The sequence below is a fragment of the Periplaneta americana genome, chromosome 15, assembly GCF_040183065.1.
Source record: "Periplaneta americana isolate PAMFEO1 chromosome 15, P.americana_PAMFEO1_priV1, whole genome shotgun sequence".
Taxonomy (NCBI): domain Eukaryota; kingdom Metazoa; phylum Arthropoda; class Insecta; order Blattodea; family Blattidae; genus Periplaneta; species Periplaneta americana.
Genome location: NC_091131.1, coordinates 74,552,017 through 74,577,643, shown reverse-complemented (window position 1 = coordinate 74,577,643; position 25,627 = coordinate 74,552,017). Strand labels below are relative to the sequence as shown.

The following is a 25,627-nucleotide window of genomic DNA, read 5'->3' as shown; positions in this document are numbered from 1 at the left end:
GTTGCAACACTTCGTCATCCCACACCACTTAACCGTTATTATCTCAAGTATGCAAATTCCGATTTCAAACATGTTTTCGGTTATTGTTGTCTTACCAATTCTAAGAAAGGTACTGTAAGTACAGGCTTACTCAATATGTGGTAAACAGCTCCGTATAATATGTGACTGAGGTGTTGGCAACACTCCATGCGACTGCTTAAGGGTTAGGCCTAATAGGTATTTTTTATAGGTTATTTTTTTAAGTTGGATATTGTAAGTTATTGTGGTTCGTATTCTTATATTAAAATTGAAGTTTTCTTTCTGTGTGTTTATTTTAAGTAAATGTAAGTAACTGTGTACTTGAAAATGTTGTGAAATGGTGGTTAGTTAATTTGCTTCGTCTTTTCTCTACCGGTACTTGGATTTTTACCTTCCTCCTAATTTTGATTTTAGAGTGTGTTTTGAGAGTGACAAATTTCTGGCAAAACTAGAAGCATTTTTTAAATAGCTTCGAAATGGAATGTAAAAATTTCTATTCACGTATGTGTATCAATCACGGAGGTTTCATGATACAACCTCACATAATAATCAATACCGTAAGGCATAGGCTTATACACAAATACATTGGTGCAGATGTGCTGATACTTGTCAACTTCATCTTTGTCAAACATAATTTTTGAGAACTCGGAAGTTTTTAGATATAATAGATACTGATATGCTTTTCACACAGTATTAATTTTATATTCTAGATGTTATATAGAGATTAGAAGTAATAAAAGTGCAGATTATTCTTTGGATAGAGTGCAACAAAAAATATTAATACCCTGTTATAGGTACCCAAACGAATACTTTTCTCAGAAAAATTTTTTTTTTCTCTGAATATTAACACTGTTTTGTAGTAGGCCTACTATTTGTACGATTTTGATTTTTACTCTTATCATTAGAATAAATGATTAGGAATGATTTATGCCTTTACAGTTTATAAATAAAATGGACGGTTTTCTTACAAATTAAATAAAAAGATGAACACATGACATTATTTCCTGTTATTAGTAAATCTGACACCCATACTGCAGGGACTAAGGGACAGAATGCCACTATTCAGACCTGAGTTTGTGTCTATTCGTAGGTGAGCCAGTGATATGCTGTTGGCAAAATATGCAGATTTTCAGTAAAATTTTCTGATCAACCATGCACTTAATTGCGAAATGCATAATAGTTTTTTTTTTAAATTCATTTTAATGTATTCTACTGCTTTCCTTCAATCTGCACAGTTACGTCACTTTCAGCATGTATAATTATTATTTTACATTAGACTATTAAAATTTATTTTATTGTAGGCAGTTGCAAGATGGTTTATTCAAAATTTGAATTAATGATTGTAATTTTAATATGTTGATAATGATGTTGAATTTTAATAGGTCTAAATTTTATAAAGTTTTGTATTTTATTTAATACGAGTTCGTATTCCTTTAACTATCATTTTACTTTTCCATATCTTTCTTTTAGGTAAATGTAAGTAACTTGAAAAGAAAGTTTTGAATATGATATTATGAAAATACAGTATTTCCTTTATAATTTCAAATCACACCTACAAAGATTGGAAAATTTAAGATCTCTATATTATTAAAATAGTATGAAAATAGTTTATTATATATCCAAAACACTTACCTTCTCCTGGTACGATGCCATGTGATGGAATGGTTACAGTTGTTGTTGATATACCAGATGGTCCGTGAGAGGGAACAGATATTGTATGATCATATTCATGTTCACCACCACTTCCAATGTCAGATGGTGAGCTTGAGACTGGTATGGACGTGCTAATTTCAACACCTAATTCTCCACCTGATATTGCAGGTTTGTCGACGTCTGTAACTTCAGTCATTGTTTCATGCGCAATTGCTGGTGCCTCTCCTTTAACATCTTCGCTTCCTGTACCTGTTCCAGTTTCTCCACCAAGTGGTACATGTTCTTGTTCAACAGGCTGCTGATCTTTTCCTCCCTCAGTGACTGATTCTTGACCACCAGCTGGTTCTTCTCCCTTCACAACTTCAGGTTCAGGTTTCTGTTCAGTAGATGATTCTTCCTTTGTTATGTCCGTCAAAGTTTCCTGTCCGCCAGACAATTCTTCTTCCTTTGCACCCTCAGTCACTGTTTCCTCTCCTCCAGTTTCAGATTCGTGTTGGGCAGATGTTTCTTCTTTTGCTCCCTCAGTCACTGATTCCTTATCACCATATGATTCCTGTTCCTTTGTTCCCTCAGTTTCAGGTTCGTGTTCAGAAGATGTTTCTTCTTCCTTTACTCCTTCAGTCACTGGTACCTGTCCTCCAGATGGTTCTTCCCCCTTTGGTCCCTCAGTCTCTGTTTCCTGTTCGCCAGACAGTTCCTCACCCTTCGGTCTCTCTGTAACTATTTCCTGTCCACCAGATGGTTCTTCCACTTTTTCTCCCTCAGTTACTGTTCCCTGTTCACCAGATGGTTCCTGCACCTTCGTTCCCTCAGATTCAGATACGTGTTCACCAGATGGTTCTTCTCCCTTATGCCCCTCAGTCACTATTTCCTGTTCACCAGTTGGTTCCTTTACTTTCGTTCCCTCGGTTTCTGGTTTCTGTTCAGTAAATATTTCTTCTTCCTTCACTCCCTCAGTTGCTGTTTCCTGGCCACCAGATGGTTCTTCTCCCTTTACTCCTTCAGTTACTGTTTCTTGTCCACCAGATGGCTCGTCTCCCTTCGGTCTCTCAGTCACAGTTTCCTGTCCACCAGATGGAATGTCATCCTTTGCTCCCTCAGTCACTGTTTCCTGCACACCAGATGGCTCCTCTCCCTTCGGTGTCTCAGTCACAGTTTCCTGTCCACCAGATGGAATGTCATCCTTTGCTCCCTCAGTCACTGTTTCCTGCCCACCAGATAGCTCTCCTTCCTTTGTTCCTTCAGTCACTGTTTCCTGTTCACCAGATGGTTCCTCTACAATCGGTCTCTCAGGTATAGCTTCGTGTTCACTAAATGGTTCTTCTCCTTTCACTCCCTCAGTCGCTGTTTCCTGCCCACCAGATGGTTCCTCTTCCTTTGTTCCCTCGGTTGCTGTTTCCTGTTCACCAGATGGTTCCTCAACATTTGTTCCCTCAGTTTCAGGTTTGTGTTCAGCAGTTGGTTCTTCTCCCTTTATTCCCTCAGTTACTGTTTCTTGTTCACCAGATGACTCCTCTCCCTTTGGTCTCTCAGGTACAGTTTCCTCTTCCTTTGTTCCCTCAGTCGCTGTTTCCTGTTCACCTGACGGTTTCTCCCCCTTTACTCCCTCAGTCACTGTTTCTTGTTCAACAGATGGTTCCTCTCCCTTTATTCCTTCAGTCCCTGTTTCCTGTCCACCAGATGGCACCTCTTCCATTGCTCCCTCAGTCACTGTTTCCTGGCCAGCAGATGGTTTCTCTTCTTTTGTTCCCTCATTCGCAATTTCCTGTTCAACTGATGGTTCTTCCTCCTTTACTCCCTCAGTCACTGTTTCTTGTCCACCAGAAGGTTCCTCTACCTTTATTACCTCAGTCACTGTATCCTGTCCACCAGATGTCACCTCTTCCTTTGCTCCCTCAGTCACCATTTCCTGCCCACCAGATGGTTTCTCTTCCTTTACTCCCTCAGTCACTGTTTCGTGTTCACCAGACGGTTCTTGTACCTTTGTTCCCTCAGTTTCAGCTTCGTGTTCAGACGGTTCTTCTCCTTTTATAACCTCCGTCGCTGTTACTTGTCCACCAGATGGTTCCTCTTCTTTTGGTCTCTCACTTGCTGTTCCCATTTCACCAGATGATTCCTCTCCCTTTGGTTCTTCCGTCACAGTTTCCTGACCACTAGATGGTTCTTCTTCCTTTGATTTGTCCGTCACCACTTCCTGTCCACCAGATGGTTCCTCTTCTTTTGCTCCCTCAGTCATTGTTTCCTGTCCACCAGACGGTTCCTCTTCCTTTGCTACTTCAGTCACTATTTCCTGTCCACCAGATGGTTCCTCTCCCTTTGCTACCTCAGTCACTGTTTCCTGTCCACTAGATGGTTCCTCTCCCTTTGCTCCCTCAGTCACTGTTTCCTGTCCACTAGATGGTTCCTCTCCCTTTGCTCCTTCAGTCACTGTTTCCTGTTCGCCAGATGGTTCCTCTCCCTTTACTCCCTCAGTCACTGTTTCCTGTCCACTAGATGGTTCCTCTCCCTTTGGTCCCTCAGTCACTGTTTCCTGTCCACTAGATGGTTCCTCTCCCTTTGGTCTCTCAGTCACTGTTTCCTGTCCACTAGATGGTTCCTCTCCCTTTGCTCCCTCAGTCACTATTTCCTGTCCACTAGATGGTTCCTCTCCCTTTGCTCCTTCAGTCACTGTTTCCTGCTCGCCAGATGGTTCCTCTCCCTTTACTCCCTCAGTCACTGTTTCCTGCCCACCAGATGGTTCTTCTCCCTTTGCTCCTTCAGTCACTGTTTCCTGTCCACTAGATGGTTCTTCTCCCTTTGCTCCCTCAGTCACGGTTTCCTGTCCACCAGATGGTTTCTCTCCCTTTACTCCTTCAGTGACTGTATCCTGTCCACCAGATGGTTCTTCTCCCTTTGCTTCTTCAGTCACTGTTTCCTGTTCACTAGATGGTTCTTCTCCCTTTGCTCCTCCAGTTGCTGTTTCCTGTTCACCTGCCAGTACCTCTTCCTTTGCTCCTTCAGTTACCGTTTCCTGTTCACTAGATGGTTCTTCTCCCTTTGCTCCCTCGGTCGCCGTTTCCTGTTCACCAAGTGATCCTTGTACCTCTGTTCCCTCAGTTTCATGTTCGTGTGCACCAGATGGTCTTTCTTCCTTTGCTCCCTCAGTAGCTGTTTCCTGTTCACCAGATGGTTGCTGTAGATTTGTTTCCTCAGTTTGAGATACGTGTTCAGCAGATGGTTCTTCTTCCTTTACTGTCTCAGTCACTGTTTCCTTTTCACCAGATGGTTCTTCACCATTAGTTCCTTCAGTCACTGCTTCTTGTTGACTATGTTGATCCTCTACCTTTGGTTCCTCTGTCGCTGTTACCTGTCCATCAGATGGTTCCTCAACCTTTGCTCCCTCAGTCACCGTCTCCTGTTCGCCAGATGGCTCCTGCACATTTGTTCCCTCAGTTACTGTTTCCTGTCCACCTGTTGGTTGTTCTTTTGACCCTTCAGTCGCTGTTTCCTGTGTACCAGGTGGTTCATCTCCTTTCGGTCCCTCAGTAACTATTTCCTGTCCACCAGATGGTTCTTCCACTTTTTCTCCCTCAGTTACTGTTCCCTGTTCACCAGTTGGTTCGTGTTGTTCACCAGATGGTTCTTCTCCCTTTGATCCTTCAGTTACTGTTTCTTGCTCACCAGATGGTTCCTTTACCTTTGTTCCCTCGGTTTCAGTTTCTTGTTCAGTAGATGTTTCTTCTCCCTTTACTCCCTCAGTCGCTGTTTCCTGTGCACCGGATGGTTCCTCTTCCTTTGTGCCCTCAGTCACTGTTTCCTGTTCACTAGATGGTTCCTGTATATTTGTTCCTTCAGTGTCAGGTTTCTGTTCAGCAGATGGTTCTTCTCCCTTCACTCCCTCAGTCACTGTTTCTTGTTCGCCAGATGGCTCTTCTCCCTTTGGTCCCTCAGTTACAGTTTCCTGTCCACCAGATTGCACCTCTTCCTTTGCTCCGTCAGTCACTGTTTCCTGTTCCTCAGATGGTTCTTGTCCCTTTGCTCCCTCAGTCACAGTTTCCTGTCCACCAACTGGTTCCTCTCCTTTTGTTCCCTCAGTCACTGATTCCTTTTCACCAGATGATTCCTGTTCCTTTGTCCCTTCGGTTTCAGGTTCTTGTCCAGCAGATGGTTCTTCTCCCGTTACTCCCTCAGTCACTGTTTCTTCTGCATCAGATGGTTGTTCATCCTTTGGTCCTTCAGTCGCTGCTCCATGTCCACCAGATGGTTCTTGTCCCTTAGGTCCTTCGGTCACTATTTCCTGTCCAGGAGATTGTTCCTCTTCCTTTGGTATCTCAGTAACTGTTTCCGGTTCACCAGACGGTTCCTGTACTTTTATTCCCTCAGTCACTGTTTCCTGTTCACCAGATGATTCCTCTTCCTTTGGACCCTCAGTTACAGTTTCATGCCCAGGAAGGATTTCTCCTCCCTTTTCTTCTTCAGTTACAATTTCGTGTTCCCCGGTTGGTTTATCCCCCTTTATGTGTTCTGTTGTTTGCCCCTTTTCTTCATTTTTATTTGCTTCAGTCATTTCATCTTCGGTAACTTCTAGTGCTATATTCAGTCCTTGCCCAACAGTGTCCTCGCCTACCGCAGGTTGCTCTCCCTTTATGTCTTCATTTACTTGTCCTTCATGACCAGTTTGTACATAAACTTTTTCAGTGACTGTTTCTTTGTCTGTTGATGTATCATCTGTTTTAATTCCTTCGGTTACTAATTCTTCACTGACAGGTTTCTCTCCTCCTGCTACTTCATTTAGATTCTCAGTAACTGGTACATGTTCATCCTTAACTCCTTCTGTGATATGGTCAGACTCATCTTTGATGCCTTCAGTTACAGGCACATGTTCTGAAGAAGTCTCTTCACCCTTCACTCCTTCGATTACACCTATTTCTATGGCCGGTTTCTCTCCTTCTGCTTCTTCTTTTGTTGGATGTTGTTCTACAGGTTCTCCTGTAGAAGGTTCTTCAGTTTTCACTATTTCAGATACTGGTTCTTTATCTGAAGCTGATTCACCTTCCTTTGGCGTTTCTGTTGGGTGTTCTTGCCCACTTTCTGTTACCGTTTCTTGTTGCACAGATGTTTCACTATCCTTTCCACCCTCAGATACTGGTTCATTTTCAGTCGGTTTTTCTCCGCTTACTGCCTCTGTCACATGTTCTGCCTCAATAGGTTTCTCACCTTTAACTCCTTCTGTTACTTGTTCCTGTGCCACTGGCTGTTCACCACCCGTGATTCCTTCGGTAACTTGTTCCTTTTGTTCGTCACCCTTGATTTGTTCAGTTACTTGATCTTGGCCAGGTGCAGCATGTCCAGTCCCTGGCTCATGTTCTTCACCCTTCACAATGTCACTCTCGGATTCCTGATCAGCCTTGGTTACATGCTCTTGTCCCATTTGCTCCTTCATGCTCTCTGTCACCAAGTTCTCAGACTCCACATGTTCTGTTACATGTTCTTGCCCTTCTTCAGATGAGTTAGAAGGTTCAGAACTTTTCACTCCTTCTGTTACTTCTTCTTGAGGACCACTGGTAATACTTGTTTCATCAGTCTTTACGCCCTCTACACCAGTGACAGGATGTTCTTCATTCTTGGAGCCTTCTGTTTCAGAAATGCTTACTTGTTCTATATTTCCTGTTTCTTCCTGATCGTCTGTTTTTTGTGTTACACTTTCTTCATGATGTATTGGTTTCTGTACACTTCCTTCAGAAGGCAGCTGGTCAGGAGTAGCATTTCCTGATTCAACCACTTGGCCTTGTTCATCTGAAACTTCCATTTTTTCTGTTACCGGCTCTCCTTTAATTGTCGTTTTTACTTCTCCTTCAGTTTCACCGTGTACAATACTGGGTGGTGTAGTCTCCTGTGTAAGAGATCCCTCAGCTCGATGTTCAGTTGTTGTCTCCTTTTCATGGGAAAGACTTTCAAAAGGAATAGTTCCGTTATCTGCAAAAAAATTGAATAAATAAATAGATAACTAGGTAAATAAATAAATAAATACAAACATAAATAGATACAATATAGTTTGAAATCAAAATACTAATATTTTGACAATAAATTGATCAGTCTACTATTGGACCTGATATGCAGAATTTCTGTAGCACTACAATAAAGTTATAAATTTATTGCACGAATGTACTCTATAAAATAAAGGCTTGTGATTTATAAAGTATATTGTGTAACATTCTGTTTGAGAAATCCATAGATTCTTAAAACATGTTTATAATTTAATACAGCATTTAATTCATATTTTATACAATGCAGTATATATATCAGAAGTTCCAAATTGTCACTCGAATAAAGTTCCAAATTAAGATGGTATTGTTTTTTGTTAGTGTAAATATCGAACTTACTTGTATAATACTTTCCATAGAGATAGTGAGAGTGTGGTGTAAGTATGCTTGCATATATGTATGTATGTATGTATGTATGTATGTATGTATGTATGTATGTATGTATGTATGTATGTATGTATGTATGTATGTATGTATGTGTGTATGTGTGTATGTATGTATGTATGTATGTATGTATGTATGTATGTATGTATGTATGTATGTGTGTATGTATGTATGTATTTTTTATTTTAGTAGGTTATTTTACGATGCTTTATCAACAGCTTAGGTTATTTAGCGTCTGAATGAGATGAAGATGATAATGCCGGTGAAATGAGTCCGGGGTCCAACACCGAAAGTTACCCAGCATTTACTCATATTTGGTTGAGGGAAAACCCCGGAAAACCTCAACCAGGTAACTTGCCCCGACCGGAATCGAACTCAGGCCACCTGGTTTCGCGGGTAGACGCGCTAACCGTTACTCCACAGGTGTGGACTGTATGTATGTATGTATGTATGTATGTATGTATGTATGTATGTATGTATGTATGTATGTATGTATGTATGTATGTATAGGTCGTACATGTATATGTATGCTTGTATTGTGTATCTACAGTATATATGTATATATATTCAAAATATGTACAGTGAGTCCCAGTGAACATTCCCAGTGTTTATGTCTGCTACCAGTGACAGATCCTCCCACTATCATACCACTACTTGCATCCGCAAATGTACTGCAGTATTCGTGAATAATTAATTTTTCATTTTATGCAAAGATTGTAAATGTAAGTGTTCATAATTAATGTAGTTAGTAGGCCTATTTTACAACTCTTCAATACAGCGAACAGAAATCGTGCAATTAAAAGTAACAAAATTGACCTTCATAAGCTATAAATATGTCAGTAAACACGAAAAGAAAAGCATATGAAAATGTGAATTTCCACTTGATTTACCAAAAATCATCTTGTCTTTATTCCCTTCCCCACTCTCCATTTAACTTTAAATAATAAAATTATTTGCTCTCAAATCTGCATGAATGCAACAATCTCTTACTTCTTGCTTGACAAAAGATTTACATAGAAGTAAGTATAATTTTGAAAAAAGTCACTGGTCCTTGTGTTGCAAATCTGCTGCTGTTGCAAGCAATCGAGTATAACACCATTTTAAAGGGCACATGTGTGCTAAAGTTCAAATTTGTTTTAGCATTTGTCGTTTGAAATCTATCATTTTAAAATAACCTTACACAATTTCTAGGAATGCAATCCTAAATGTTTTTTTTTGTCTTTACATTATAATCCCATATTTTTCTTCTTTTGCTTTCTTGTTTAACTGTCGAAAAATATAAAATCTCTGTTCTGTAATAAATTTAGATGAGTGCAATGAAATGAAATAAGCCTGCAGTGTTTGATATCAGTTATGTACAGAAGATGGCTAGTTAATTTTCTAAAGCATTAGTATTATTCTTAACGTCTGTGTATGTCTTATTTTGTTAATTCCACAGAATGCTGGAGTAATACATTACATTTTTCGTCAGTTTTAGTGATTATTATCTTAATATCAATAGGTACTGTACATTAATACATGCTTTAGTTGGGTTAATTCAACTATCGATACATATAACTCAGAATGTGTGCCATAACACTAACTACCAAAGAAAAATATTAATTTTTACCCACACAACACTACTAAAACAACCACAAGATTAAAATAATGAAGTTATTTAAGAAGAGTACTAGTAAACAAATTCATTTTATTATAATGGTTTAAGGATGAAAGGGATGAACCATACCCTATATAGTGAAACGAAACATGTAATTGGAGAACCAAGTATTTCTATACTGTTGTGGTTAAGTTAATACTTTGTGAAATAAGAAGAACACTTCTTTTTAATGTTTTTATAGCCAGTGAAAGAAATCATTCCATTTACATGAGTTATGTTCATTCCCGTTGAGGATCTAAAAGCATAACAAGAATAGCATACAGAAGCTCTTTTGGTGTTACTCTTGTGAATAAATTAAGCACGAAAGCTTTGGAATTTTATTATCTAGAAGACAACAGTGAATTTGCCACTGTAAACAGATTTTCAGCGAATGGTAATTTAATGCTTCGTGCTCAATATCATAGCAAAGAGATAAGGGAAGCTGCCAAGAAATTGTTCCGAATACAATCATTACCATTGGCATCATTTTCATGTTTGCGATTCTGCCTCAAGGAGAGGTCGTTCACTTGTCTTATCTCGTTATCTGAAATCACAAAGTGTGAGGTGATAGTGAGTCTTTTTCTCCACCAAATGTGGTCCTCATTTCTTTCTTTTATTACTGCAAACTTACTTTTTGATGCCTTCTAAGAAACATCCTGACAATCAATATAAGCATACTGCATTGAAATGGCTTTCCTCTAACCTATAGTTGCTCATTGAGACAACAGATTGTTTCTGGAGGATGCATAACATAAAAAGGCATGCACTTACATGAAGAAGAAAAGTAGCTCAAATTTGGATATGATAGCATGAATTTTAAATGAATTTTGCTGAGTGAAACTCAGCCAGATTACCGGTAATAAATATTCAGTAATAAAAGCACTGATTGATGTTAATGGAAAACAGAGACATGACATCGAAGAAACGTATGGTGATTGGAAATAGCAGCAAAATAGCAGGTCATCTATATGAAATACTAATGTAAAGTAGAGACTTCGAATGTGAATTCAAACGAATAAGAGATATCAAAAGAAGTAAAGAGACCATCGCTTTTCAGGGAAGTTTTCCTGAAATATTTCACTTGGGCAAAAACAGATGTCTATGGACCCAATCAATTAGAGTTAAATTCTAAAGAACATAACTGTCGAATAAGATACAATCCTCAAATTTTTACTAGCCTTTCTATTAAAATGTCAGTTTTTCCTTTACCTCTATGAATAATTTTGGATTACCTAGTAATGCACAATTTTAAGCAAAATTGTATTGCAAAATGTTGAATAAATGCCGCGTAACTTTCTATTTTTGTTTACATGCTTTCCCTGCTATCCGTATTTATTTATGTATTGTTTCTAAGCACATCAAACGTTATTAAATTAAGCTTTGCTTTCTATTCATCTGTCCACCTTTTCCTATAGGAGAAATTATTATTCACCTCAATTTTATACATATTACATCAGAATACAAGTGTCCGTCCTTTCCTATTTTAATGTTTATATATTTCCTCTGGAAACAACTCAGTGTAATATACTATCGGAAAGCTTCATACGGAGCTAAATACTGTGTTATAAAATAAAAAAATACCTTAGATGGTTAGATGGAGAGGCATATTTAAACTTCACTGCAATGGATTTTTTTTCTCTTACTAAGCAGTGTGATTCAAAAGTCCATCCCCATAGAGAAACTCCGTTAATAGTATAGGTAATAAAAAAAAGGAATGGGGGGGAAAGTTGTTGGAAGTGTAGTTTTCAACCTAATACACTTATCAACATAGAATGCACTGTTGAGGTTGTATACTATACGGGCCTCAATGAGAACGGAAAATAGCGTTTCCAAAACAATTACCTAGAAAATTATTATTTACGATATCTCAATTACCGTACTGTAAAGGTACATTACGAAATGGTGACGATAATTAGCAGCGTTGCCAATCAAAGTTCAGGGAAAACCGTCAGACAATAATGTAATCTCTAAGTCCCTGTGATATCAATGTAAAGAAATATTTCTTTACCACTGTGAGAAGTTCAAAAAATCCGCTAAACCCTACAATATTTATACAAAAAGGAATTAAAAAACTGCTAAATCCTACAGTATCGATACAAAATTGATCAATTTTCTTCGCTACATTATCTAAAATCCGCTAGATCTAGTGGAAAATCCACAAAATGGCAGCACTGAATTAATAGGTTATTTTACGTTCTCATTGAGGCTCGCACGAGTGTACAGCCTCAACTTTGCATTCTACATTGAAAATTCAAGCATATTAGATTGAAAACAATATATTTTCAACAACTTTTTCCTCTTTCCATTTTTCGCTCTCTGCACTAATAACGAAATTTGTCTGTCGCATCGAAATTTTGAATCATCCAATATTCTGATCTGTATATACCTATTATAGAAAAATAAATTATTTGTGTTTGCATTACGAGGTAATATGGAATGCAAGCAATTGTCATAACTTGTTGTGCATCATTTACGAATTCGTAAATTTCTATTTTACCAGACTGACCAGTTTTAGTTAGGCTACATTTAAATTTGTCTCCAGATAACTGTGGTTAATTAGGCTTATTTATATAATAAAAGTTTTCTATTATTCTTACTGCAGTCGACATAAGCGTAAATGCTGCAGCAATTTGGAAAAGCTCAAGGAAATTCGATCTGACTGATAATGATTTTTGATTCTGCTATAATTTCTCCGACGTTTCGGAAGTACTTACTGATTCTGTCCTCAGTATTCTATTGCTTCAGACTTGGAAGGATCGTCTATTATTTAGGGTCCAGTTATTTCAGTAGCCAAGCTTAAAGGGCCAAAAATAATAGGCGAACTTTCCAAATCGAGACTGAATTTGATATCTGTAAATACCGTCAACATGTCGAAAAAATTAAATCTCACACGACTGCAAAATCCAAAATTTTCCTTACAATCTGATCCCTATAAAAGCTATGGTTTTATTATCGTAAATGCCAGATGAACTATTGGAAATTCTCTGAAATGTTCAGCTATGACACAATTGAATATGAATCACATTCTTTCATTTGCTCTAATTTACATTGTTATTGAGGATTTAGACTCTTTTCGCGTTTGCTATTATGCAATGGAGTATCCAAGGTATATCCTTGTGGAGAAAGACGCTTGATCGCGCATGAGTGAGACGGTGATCTGCGACGTTGCAATTCATTCCCCATGGAACACGAGAACTCAAAAGCTGAAAAAGTTTATAGTTTCTTTTTGTGTACTTCGGTGTTTCCTAGGTGATCGAAAATAAGAGGTCCATTATCATTAAAATAAATTTGAGCTTTTCTTAGAGTTTCTCGTATTACGTGTGTGAAGTTCGTTTCCACAAGTAGAATCTTTGTTCACTCCAAAACTCTCAACATTGTTTGTAATTGAGGGTATGTGTTGCACTTGGCGATACGAGATAGAGTTTTTGAGGGAGGAGATGAGTGAAGTTTCGATAATTTTTCGATAAAAAAAAAACTATTTTTTTTTTTAATTAATCAGTGACCTTTCTTTCATTCATAAGTTACGAACAGGTTTTCTTGTCTGAAAATCGACATTTAAAGTCATTTTTCCACATTTTTAACTGCATTAATTATATTCAAATACAAAGTACATCAGGTTCAAACGAATTTCATACTAAGGAATTGAAATTTTTACTGCATGATTTGAAAAATGTTAACAAAATTACATCTTTTTTTTGGGGGCGATAAAGTAAATATTTTCAAAATTTAAAAAATGACACTAAAAAAATGAAAATTTTTAAATTGACTGGATTAAGTTTTTTTTTCAGGTCACTCGCACTTTAAAATTCAAATTATGATTCTGCTATTAAATTATGTACATGTAAAAGCTACTGTACAATTTTTGAGGCTATGTTTTATATTTTGTGACACTAGATACGTTTTGAAAAAGTCAAATATTTTTTGAAAACATTTTAATATCTCAAGAAACTATTAAACTGATATTAATGAAACTTGGGGGCATTATATTAATAACTGGAGGTTACTGTGTATGAAGATAAGCGTCTAACTTAAAAAAAAGTGTATAAAATAGAAATTTCACCCGTTTCATCCGTAAGAAATGTTAAATTTTGTACACAATTTCTCGTGCCTATTTGCTTATTATCACACTATTATGATCTTTTATTATAATATTAAATGCATACGTGACTTCTCCTTTAAATAAAAAGTTGAAAATATTAAAGCAAAACGCCTAATAGGATTTCAATATTACAACAGAAAATAGCAGACTGACGCTCATTGACTAAAGCAGTCTACATCATTTCCATTCTGTTACGGTGCGTGCAGATTAGAGTGACATTCGGAGGCACAGATATACTTTGCGTACTCCATATATGAAAGACTAAGGACAGAAGAGAGAAGACATCAACATATAAAACAAAGATAAACCCTGCGTCTAGTTGTTTCTAAACGAGGTGAACATGCTTTACATATAAATACAGATGTGGTGCTCTGAAAGCTTTTTAAATGCATTTTAACACTTTCAGTCCGGAGTCATTCCCGTGGTTCGTGCACGGGAGATGACACAGCTATGTACAGTACAATGAATAAATTTGCTCTGCCGTTTACACGGCAAATTTCAACCGGACTGAAATTGTTGATATTACAGTGCATTAGTTAATAAGACAGAGAATGAAGAATATTAATTTTCAATATATAACACAGTTCTAGAGTTTAATTTAATTTTGAACTTCTTTAGCTACATCACATCGTAATACTATCTAGTTTTCAGTGCCAAATCTTTATATGTACACAAATAAATGCAGTGTAATACAGCGCAATTAGAAGCAACTGCAACAGAATACTGGGGCGCACTTACCACACTGATACTGCTCTGGACAGCACTGGCCAGGTTGAGGTGGAAGCGCGGTGCAGTTCTTTCCTTCCCGTTCAAGTGGAGTGCCACACTCTTGGACTGCACAGACGATGTCTCCTCTCATACAGTAGCAGTGCTCGCATGGCTTGGGAGTCTCAATTCTAGCTCCATCTGCGTACAACTCGTCATTAAACCGACAGTCCAATGGACCAGGTGTAGTCGTGGTTAGAAGAAGACCAGGAGTAGGTCGCAGTGTGGTCTCAGGGAGCTCTGGAAGTTCTGTTCCATCCATGTAATCTGCAAATATACGCTACGTTAATGAAGAGTTGTAACAGTCAGCACTTTGTTCACTTTATGTTATATTTTTGAAGTTTCTATATTGAAATCTGGTAATGCAGATATTGCATTACTAGTTTCAAGTGGAATCACAATTTGATCATCTTATGACATTTTTAATGAGCAAAATAATACTGGATTGGCAGTTCCCTCCCCCGGCAGTTTCCCGCTCCCCCCTTCCACCCCGAATGCCTTGGTTTCTCCCATATTATCATTGTACTTTGCGGTATTAATGTCATTTCATATGATCAGCTCTGAGGCCACTATGTATTCTAAAACTGAAATTAAACGTAGAGCTTACAGTAAGCTTGATTGTTAATGCGTGATTTTCTTTCAATTGTATTATTATGTTTAAAAAGTTGAAGCCTTGGTATGTTAAAGTCTGCAGTAAAAAATAGTGAATATCGTGCATTTAAATGTAAGAAAAAGTATGTTAAAAATAAACGTGTTGAACTTTTAAGACAAGTATTAAAATCTATGCTAAAATCAATGCAGGATACTAACATACGTATTAAATCTTGCGAAAACAATATATTTTGCTTGACAGTTAATTAAGCATTTTTGTCTGGATGTATTTGATTGAAAATTGTTTTCCTCTTCGTCACTCACCTTCACAGTCATGGTCCTCCCGTCTTATTTATCAACCACCACAGTCATTGATATTCATTATTAGTCACTATAATTCATGGACAGATCCGTCATCGTCATTCATCTTTATTATGCGTAATCGTTCTTAATATTTTATCATCTGCAATCGTAATTCATCTTCATTATTCGGTATCGTCATTCATTAGGCCTACTTATCATCGTCATTCATCTTCATCATTATTCGACATCGTCACTCGTCTTCATCGTCCGTTACAGTCATTGATTCATCTTCATCACTATCCGTCATCGTCATTCATCTTTGTAATCCGCCATCATTCATCTTTGTCATTATCCATGATCATTCATCTAGGTCATTATCCGACTTGTCATTCATCTTCGCCATTATCCGTCATCGTTATTCGTCTTCATAATCCGTCACAGTCATTCATCTTCATTATTCGTCACCACTTTTCATCTCCATTATTATCCGTTATCGTTATATATCTTCATCATTATCCGTCATTGTCATTCATCTTCACCATTACCTGTCACCGTCATTTATCATCACTATTCGTCATCTTTATTATCCGTTAATGTCATCTTCATCATTATCCATTGTCATTATCCGACATAGTCATTCATTTTTATCATGATTCGTCATAGTCATTCATCTTCGTCTTTATCCGCCGTCGTCATTTATCTTCATATGTAGTCATAATCATTTATCATTACCTGTTATCGTCATTTATCCTCGTTATTCGTCATCTTTAATGTCCGTTATAAGCATTTATCCGTCATCGTCATTCTTAATTATGTCATTTCGCGGGTTCAGAATGACAAGGTTCTACCTGACTTTTTTTTTTTTTTTTAGCAAAATTGAGATTTTTATTGCATTGAATTCTGCTACTTCATAGCTATCTACCATATTATTCGTAAATTATATGTTGATATCTCAATTATTGTTCGTGATAAAGTTAGTTTGAAAAGGTTCTTATCTGCATTGGTTTTATTAACAACCAAACTTTTAAAATGCTCTCGTGTAAAAATTTACTAAACACTAGATAGAACCTTGTCATTCTGAACTCTCTATTTGTCGTTATTATCCGTCATAGTCTTCATAGGCTATTTTTCATTATCCGTCATCGTCATTCATAATTACACCATTTGTCGTTACTGTCCGCGATCGTCATTTATATTCATCATTTACCTTTATCATACACACTGTCAAATCCATCCTCTTCATCAAACATAATTAACATCCACCTTCATCACCAGTATGGTCATCTCTCACTTGCCTCCATGGACGTTTTTTGTTTTATTACAATGAACACTCCTGTAACCTGTGACACTGTAATAGGTCAGTAAGAATTTGCATTGCACTCACCACAATCATATCGGACCGGACAGCACACTCCTGGCTGGTAGACGGGTCTGCAGCCCTCTACTTGCAGCGTGCATTCTTGCATAACACAGGCTGTCTTGTTACGGATGCAGTAGCAGAGTTCGCATGGATTGCTTGGGTTTCCTGGCACCTACACAAGGATATGAACATGAATTCTCTCTCGAAATCATTACTAGGCATATTAAATACTTCTGACGCATAAATGTAACACAACTCTACCTGTGCACCATCTGTGTAGAATGTTGCGTCGATAGTGCAACCATAGCTGTCAGGATGACCAAGAGCTGTGGTGGACCCAGTGGGAGCCGGAGGGGTGGTCGCTGTTGTGGAGCTGGTCAGGAGGTGCACTGGCACTGTAACGAAGCAATGAAATTATAGTTTTGTTGTAAAGCTGACCGAAATATTCAGGGCAGAAGGGAAGAAAGAGTTCTTCGCTTTTTCATGTTTTCTTGGTACACGAATTGCCATTTCGCAATTTAAGGCAAATACGTGGCGTATCCTTACTCTTTCTTAAAATAATACACGACGATGTCTCTTACAATGTGAAATTTATCATAAAAGTGATCTATATTATTGACAAACGAAAATCTGTTATGCCAACACATAACAAATATGGTGGCTAATGTATGTTTTTATTGTTTGTCGAATAAATTGGCGTTTGTAAAAATTTATAAATATCTGAGATATTTTGTTCAATATGTATTGTCAATTTTTTTATTTGAATGTATTCCATACCGCGATCAGAGGCTCATAAATGCGAAAATACATTTGAAATGAATAAGCTGCAACATAACAGATTGTAGTAAGGTTAGTCGAACACATACGCGGAATAATATAATAGCCTACATGTTTGTTTATGTTAAGGGGGAGGGGGTCTTTCTGTGCGGCCAAGGGACGAGCCATACCGGAAGCAGGTCGCTGCTGTAGGTTTGTTGTCATCAACTTGTGGGTTACATACTACCAACTTTCGTGCATGAGCAATTATTAACTCATAACTTTTAGTGTCTTGCGTAAATACGAGTTGATTTGGTGATCTCATAACTTTTGTGTTTAGAATTACCCTTTCGTTCCATTGCTATTATTATTATTATTATTATTATTATTATTATTATTATTATTATTATTATTAAACTGTTATTATTAAAAAGAAAATTCCTTACTAAATGCCTTATCTCTCGCATTTCACCTATGGTAAGTTGCCAGGTCTGATGTTACATGCAATCTACGATTGTCAAGAATGTCGTAAGGAGTTTAGTTCAGTATTTCATCAATACATTCGATGAACTACAGTAAAATTCTCTGTAATTGGGACTGATTTCCTCATGTTCAGGCGGTAACGAATTGATATCATCTGGTATGCTGATATTTCTGGAATATAGTTGCAAGATAAAGGGATATAACATGAACAACTCTCGACAACGATGAAGGAACGAAGACTAAGATTTTCATTTTCTAAATATTAAAAGCGTAAAACACTTTCTATGTATTTATAAATTTCCATAATGAATAATTCAATTCCTTAAATAGAGGTATTGGTGAATCACGTTACACTTTTCAGTACTTAGAAGGGAGAAATTTGTGAAAGTGTGAATCCTTACCTTCCGGGCAGGTGATAACAGGACAACATTGGTCAGGCTTCTTTTCAATAGTGCAGTCTTGTCCAATTCCTTTGGTGAACGGACACACGCGCAAATAGCACATGAGCATTCGGTTGTGACAGGTGCAGTTGAGGCAAGGTTCGTTGGTGATAATCCGATCCCCTTCGTCGTAGTGCTGGAAGTTGTAGTAGCAGCCACTTACTTCTGCAAGTAGAAAATGAAACAGTTAAAATTTACAAGTGTTAAAAATGGCGTTTTGCTGAGGAGGGATGTTTGCGAAGCGAGGCCCTAAGCCGAGTAGCAAACCTACGAACAAAATTATAGTTATTTTTAACATATTTTTTTAATATTTATAAATAGATTAGATAATTTAATATTTGCACATTTCAGTTGAAACTGTTTCTAATATCTGGCGACAAATACGGGTATATGAACTATCATTTACGGTATTGATCCAGGTGGCAGGTATGGCATTCAATGCCATCTGGCGATAAGGTTATGAAATATGGCTGAAATTTCAACTCACGTTGGAAAATGAGTAAATTCTGAAAGTGAACCGGAAGAAAAAATATCTGCAAAGAGAGTATTGGAATTATTAGCCTACTAAAAAAATCAAACTCAAAATCAAGGAAGTATATGATAAATATCATGCAGCAAGTTAGTGAAGTGGTACAAGGTAATGTTCAAAGTATAGTGAAAAGATTTTTCCCGCTCATAGGCCTACACACTGTATTTCAAACTGGCTGATTGTTACTTGTTTCACACCAGATGTCACACGGCAGCAATCGCAACCGATCAATAAAGAAGTTCAAAACAATTCAAGGCCTACTTTAAAAAATATATTGTTTTTTGGTTAAGAAACTTATATAAATTAAATAATTTGTTTCAACAAATATTTTATTATAATCGTAACTTTGTGTGCTTGTAACGTGGTGGTCAAATATACTGTAAAGTTATACCCTCTCAAACACCGCATTACTTTGTATATGGGTTTAAAAAGAGAAAGTTAAACATGACTAAGAAAGAAAAACAAAGAAATAAAGAAATGTAAACTAAATGAAAAAAATACGTAACGTGGTGTGCAAATTGTTTTTATGCTCACCTTGTATAAAAGATCAAAATATTTCTACAGTATGTTACATTTCATCAAAATAATGATGGTAATAATAATAATAATAATAATAATAATAATAATAATAGTAATAATTCCACGAATTCACAATGCAGGATCCTTGAGCTGTTCTTGAAATGTTTGTTTAACTTACTGTGGCCGATATTAATTCTGAATTCTAACTCTGAATAGAGCGAATTTGAAACGCAGAGGTCTGTTTCATAAACGTTTACTATAGTATGGGCTCTATTAAATCTTGATTATCACTAGTTCTCTAGATTGTGTTTCATATAACTACTAGAGTTAAATAATTACTATAATATATTTCATCTTATTATGGTATATATTAAATTGTGTTTCATGTAGCCTAACTACAAGGGTGAAAATAATTACTATAGCAACTACTAAGAGAAACTCGCATTACTTTAGTCTTTTACTAAAGTAAATAAAGTGTTTCATATATTTTATTATGGTAATTTTACTTTAGTTAAATGCTAAAGTTTTTTATCCAACTCTGTAATTGACTAAAATTAATTACTAGTGCACAATATTTAAATAAAAGAAAATTATTTAAAAGTATCTTCAGAATCAAGTGACAGTGATGAAGTGATTGTGAAATACAGAATACAAAGAAAATTGAGGCCAAGAACAGAGTTTGATATTGTATTTGAAAATACTTATGAAATCAGTGAACGTTTTAGGTTAAGTTTTCAGTCATTTGAAATTGTACTAACCATGGCCTCCTGTTATATTTACGTGTCATCTTATTAGATACTCTATTTAGAAGTATTTTCATGTAGGCTACAGTCTACTAGAGTAAACATTTTATGAAACCTGAAAATGAACTTTGATAGAAATTAGTAAGCTACTAGTTTTTTTTTTTTTTATGAAACAGGTCCCAGCACTCGAAATTCATGCGTACGTTGTCAGTAGGAGTAAACATTGTATTTGTAATCGTGGATAAGGAATGTTTAAATTCCGTTTACATTTTTTATTTTTATTGATTAATTTAATAAACTGTATACATAAATATTAGGTAAATACATTTTTTTTAATGTTCAAATGTTTTTCCTTCTCAAATGAAGCTAGACAAGACAGCCTGCGTATGTTACGAAAGATGGACTTCATATTATACATTTTATGCTAATACGATTTTAAAATTCTGACTTCCTAACTGGTTTAGGATATGAGATGATCGTCCATTTCAATTTGCTTGGCGCCAAAATACGCGCACGTGCAATGGAATCACTGTCTGTGTCAAAGGATGGAGCAGATGAGATGTCTGATAATAGATGCATATAAAACAAGGATAGAGAGCGACCTTGTCTCAAGGTCGCCATGACGTAATTCTTGCTCGAGGGAGATGGTTTTCGGTTCGTAACACGCGCGGAAGCACAGACGAAAGTCAGGTGCCATTGCTTTCAGTAATTTACCTCCCGCACAATAAAACCTTCAGCCTAAAAACTGGTTATAGTCTTGGCCGATTACACAAAAAAGAATCAAATGGGCGGAAAAGAATCTCTACAGGTGTCATGGCCATAGATAACTATTTGGCAGGTCACGTTATTTCCAAGAAGTTATTTACTGACTATAATGTAATCGTATATGAGGGAATAAATTGCAGTACGAAAGAATGCTCAAAATTTTATAACTAAAATATTATTATTATTTCTCTTTCTAGACTTCTTGAACTTGCGTAAAATTACTGTATATGTATCAAGAAACTATACTCGTACATTTATAGTACCGGTAACAATTTTATTCACGTTGTCATAATAATTATTATTGTATTGTGCAATGCATTGCAATGCTTTCACTAATTTTTAACATTACTTTTATTTTACCTCATTTTTTATTTTTATTCTCTTAATGCTATTGATGTACTACAAAAGAAGCAGCTTCATTTTTGCTGTCTTGAGTTTTTTTTTTTTTTTTTTTTGTCTTTTCTTATGCAATCTTAGTCTTCATTGCCATATAAAATAGCTTTTATTGTTTTTGTCTTTTATAACGATTGGATTTTAATTCTTGTGATTTTTCCACAATCGTTTAATCATGACGATAAATTACAACCGATTATTACCGATGTCCCCAGATGTAATCAATTAAAAATGCCCTGTTCGCTGCAAGTCTGATAGATTTGAATTCCATTTACGGATATTAACTGTTCTTGATATGGAAATACGCAAGAATAAAACTAGGAGATTTGAATTTGGATACGGCCAAGAAAAGGTCCGTGAATTTAAATTCTTTCAGGACACTCTTCGTTCAGGGGTACGATTATTTTGTCTGCTGTAAATCTACGACACCCCTGGCTTATTTCTTTTTCAAAGAAAGCTAAGCTACTTTTAATGACTTTCAACGCCCTCAGGACATGTTACACTAGATAAGATTTTTACACATGAACCTGGGACCGAAGGTTACAAGAAGTCGCATTTTTCTTGATCACGTTCTTAAAATTCACGAACTTACAGATTTAAGAAACTTGGAACTATAACTTATTGGTGTGCGTATTTGGAGTAAGCAGATATTGAGTTCTGACTCATCGTATTTATGTCCTCTGTGTCACGAAGTTTTGGTTTTAGTTATTTCAGTCACATGTTCTTGATGGTGTGGATTTCCAAGCAGCATTCCTCTTACGAGTTATAAACTTGCACAAGTGTACGACATGCTATGAATACAAACTGACACTTTTCCGCATTGCCTAAGAAATGTTGAAATTCTTAGCAATTGTGTGAATTGTATCGTACTATTTTTATATAGAGTACGTTAGGTTACCTTAACATTATATGTATTTATTGAATATAAAACCAGAACAAGACTATTTCACCCGGAGGTTCATTAGAATTAGAGATATATAATTGTAAATCATCTTAGCATGATTGTTTATAGGACTGAATGCATGTCATTTTATAATTAATATTATACAATATGCAGTACATTACAACTATTAATATTATACAACATAAACCAAACACAAGGGTAAAGAAAAACTACATAAGAGAGAATAAAATGTCAGAGTTTTGTAAATATATTACTGTTTACAAAGAACAGGAAGTGTTTGTAATCATGGTTGTTGGTGAGAGTTTGATGAAGTGGTTTGATATATTTAATATTACTTTATGAAATTAACTTACATATTCCAAACCAGTGTAAGGGGGTACGTAAACAGAATAAATTCAACTGTTCATTTTCACATTATAAAAACGAATTTTGTCTGATACTGTACACACAACGATAAAGAAACAAGCTTATCGCTGTAGGAAGTTGAGTTTATGGATTTGAAACCCGTCTACAGTGTGAATGTTTGCTTGATGTCACTGCAGTTTGTCGAGGTTTTTTCGAATAGAGATACAGTGTTGCGCTAATTCTGTATGTATTTATAGTCTAGCATAAAGTCGAGAAAAAGTCCAGATATAGGATAGCTAAGCTTAAGGTCTGCCACGTTTGTATAACAGAGGAGGGAGAAAATTAGATTGATGGAGGCCTTAATTTGTGAATCGTGCATTTGTGTCAATAATCATATGTGTGACGTAGCTACTGGATCGGTTTACAGCAACAAGGATGAAGCTAATAACCATTAATTATAATAATCATAATTATTACCAAGTAGTATGGAAAGGAATTTTCTTTAATTTGAGGAGGTGGGACAAATCCTCTCCATCATTGACTGTTAAAAAAATTAGAAATGGTGTTTTTACTCATACATGAAAATTATTTACATATGAATAAGGAACTATGAAACAAAACAACTTATTTCAAATAACATGTCCTTCTCTTTGACTCAAATTGCAGCTACAAATATAGCGGGCTAGGTTCTAATACCCGACAGGGGTTTTAAGATTTATCTCCTTTCACAGCCAAAGAATGTCCTAGTCTATCATGAAAACAGTCCATTATTTTTCTCAAAGTTACATGACTGATCTGTTCCATCTCATATATTCCATAATCAGAGCGTATCATGATAAACCAAGAAATACTAAAGATCTGTGAATGATTCTCATTTTGAGCATCTGTTGTATAGTTTTGATAGTAATAGAGTTTTGTTTAGTTGTATGGCCTACTCAACATGATTTTATATACTAACATGTCAAGTTTGAAGTCCATAATAGTACATTATGCAACGAGCCTATAATAATAATAATAATAATAATAATAATAATAATAATAATAATAATAATAATAATAATAATGATTTATTTTAGCTGGCAGAGTTAAGGCCGTAAGGCCTTCTCTTCCACTCAACCAGCAAAAAGTGTATATACATATGCATGAACTTACAAAGAATCCAACAATTTGATTTAGATGAGAGTTACATGTATACAAAAGTTATTTACAAATTAAACAACAAAATACTATGAACTATTAATTAAACACTGAAATAAACTGTGTAGCAGAATTAAACTAAAATACATAGAATGTTAATATATTTCAAATAATATTAGATAATAGAAAGAGATTATTACGAGACAATTAAAATACAGCACAATCAGGATGATGTCTAAAGAAAAAAGTAACAATGTAGTCAGTGATAGTTTAAATCAGTATGATTGGAGTGAAATGCTAATAAGGTTATCTTTTAAGCTGTTCTTAAAGGTGTTTATTGTCTTGCAGCCCCTAATACTTAGTGACAAGGAATTCCATTGACGCGAGGTGGATATTGTAAAAGATGATGAATAACAAGATGTTCTATGAAGAGGTATACTTAGCGTGCCACAGATAAGTGATCTGGTATAATGGTAGTAGTTAAGACGCGAGTATGTTTGTTTATGAAACGAGCGCAAGCGAGTTTCATAATTTTCATACGAGCGTCTTAATTACCATTATAGGCACGTTTCATACGACTTTTTATGCTCGACCATATTTCTAACTTGAAATTATCCATAAGTATTCATGTTATGGTTATGTAAGTGAGGAGCGGAACTGACCTAAATTGTGAGATGGTTGCGCAGACGCGAAAGTATTGATTTTTTCCGAGGAACGAATGTGTCATTGATCTCGATATAATCTAGAGACTAAACATGAACATTAATTTTGATATAACCTGGAAATTGATTTAGAATTGAGAACGAGATGACAAATTGAATTTATTTGAATAATATTTACAATTAACGCTAATTATTATAGTAACAGAACATAACCTTCTGCGACAGTATTGGATTTCCAGCCTCCGTGACGCTTCCCTAGTTGTCTTTCGATTGCATATCCGAGAATAATCGAAAACCTGAACTTTAATGAATAGGTGTACTTCAATGACATGCATTAAAGGACTGCTACCAAGTGTATAATTACTACATTTCGGCATGATCGAGCATGAAAACAAGTTTAATAAATAATTAAAATACACGAAATGGGTGAATGGGTAAAATTCCTGCGCATTCATACGTAAAATACAATGGAGATTCGGAATATGTAAATCTTAAAACAGGATGCCATTAAAAAAAGAATAAAGTTTGTCACACTTTGTATGTCTGGATAACTTTTCTCGAACACTGGTATCTTACTGTATATTGGTTTATCTTTTACAGCTTTTGTATAGGCCTAAAACGTTTTTTGTAAAATTAAAATTTAAGGCATTATGAGTAATATTCCATACTCAATGAACACTATACACTATGATGTGATATAATGGTATGGTATACATATATTATATATGATATAACTTAATATACTGTAGGTCTAATGTATATTCTTCGTTACATGTTGTCAATAAGAATTAGGCCTACTTAACCGTCGACGCAAACTCCACGGATTGCTGTTAGTTATTTACTGTGTGGAACATTTGTATACTACGTTAGTACAGTGTAGTATTTTGCCGTTGTTACCACACAGGTATTAATTCATTCATAGTTCTCTGCCCAAGGACAGGTCTTTCACTGCAAAGTCACCATTCTCCAATGTTTACTATTTTCTGCCTTCTTCTTAGTCTCCGCATATGATTAATAATAATAATAATAATAATAATAATAATAATAATAATAATGATAATAATAATAATAATAATAATAATATTGTATTATGATTAAAGGGTTAAATGAAAGAAGAGA

General features: G+C 35.8%; 1 protein-coding gene and 1 long non-coding RNA gene across 3 annotated transcripts in view; one reads left to right on the top strand and one right to left on the bottom strand.

Moving 5' to 3' along the window:
- The window catches only part of LOC138715135 (uncharacterized), a 307,964-nt gene that overhangs the window by 21,443 nt on the left and 260,894 nt on the right, over positions 1-25,627 (top strand). The window lies entirely within an intron of this gene.
- Positions 1-25,627, bottom strand: part of LOC138715134 (microtubule-associated protein futsch-like) — a 256,913-nt gene that overhangs the window by 11,078 nt on the left and 220,208 nt on the right. Inside the window, exons 4-9 of one of the 2 annotated variants that reach the window (XM_069847673.1) lie at positions 18,473-18,676; positions 17,094-17,227; positions 16,857-17,004; positions 14,552-14,845; positions 10,190-10,258; positions 1,651-7,626 (exon numbers count right to left, since the gene is read on the bottom strand). In XM_069847673.1, coding sequence (XP_069703774.1) covers positions 1,651-7,626; positions 10,190-10,258; positions 14,552-14,845; positions 16,857-17,004; positions 17,094-17,227; positions 18,473-18,676 — 6,825 coding nt within the window. The remainder of the gene's footprint in view (positions 1-1,650; positions 7,627-10,189; positions 10,259-14,551; positions 14,846-16,856; positions 17,005-17,093; positions 17,228-18,472; positions 18,677-25,627) is intronic. The other variant, XM_069847674.1, reaches the window with a different exon arrangement.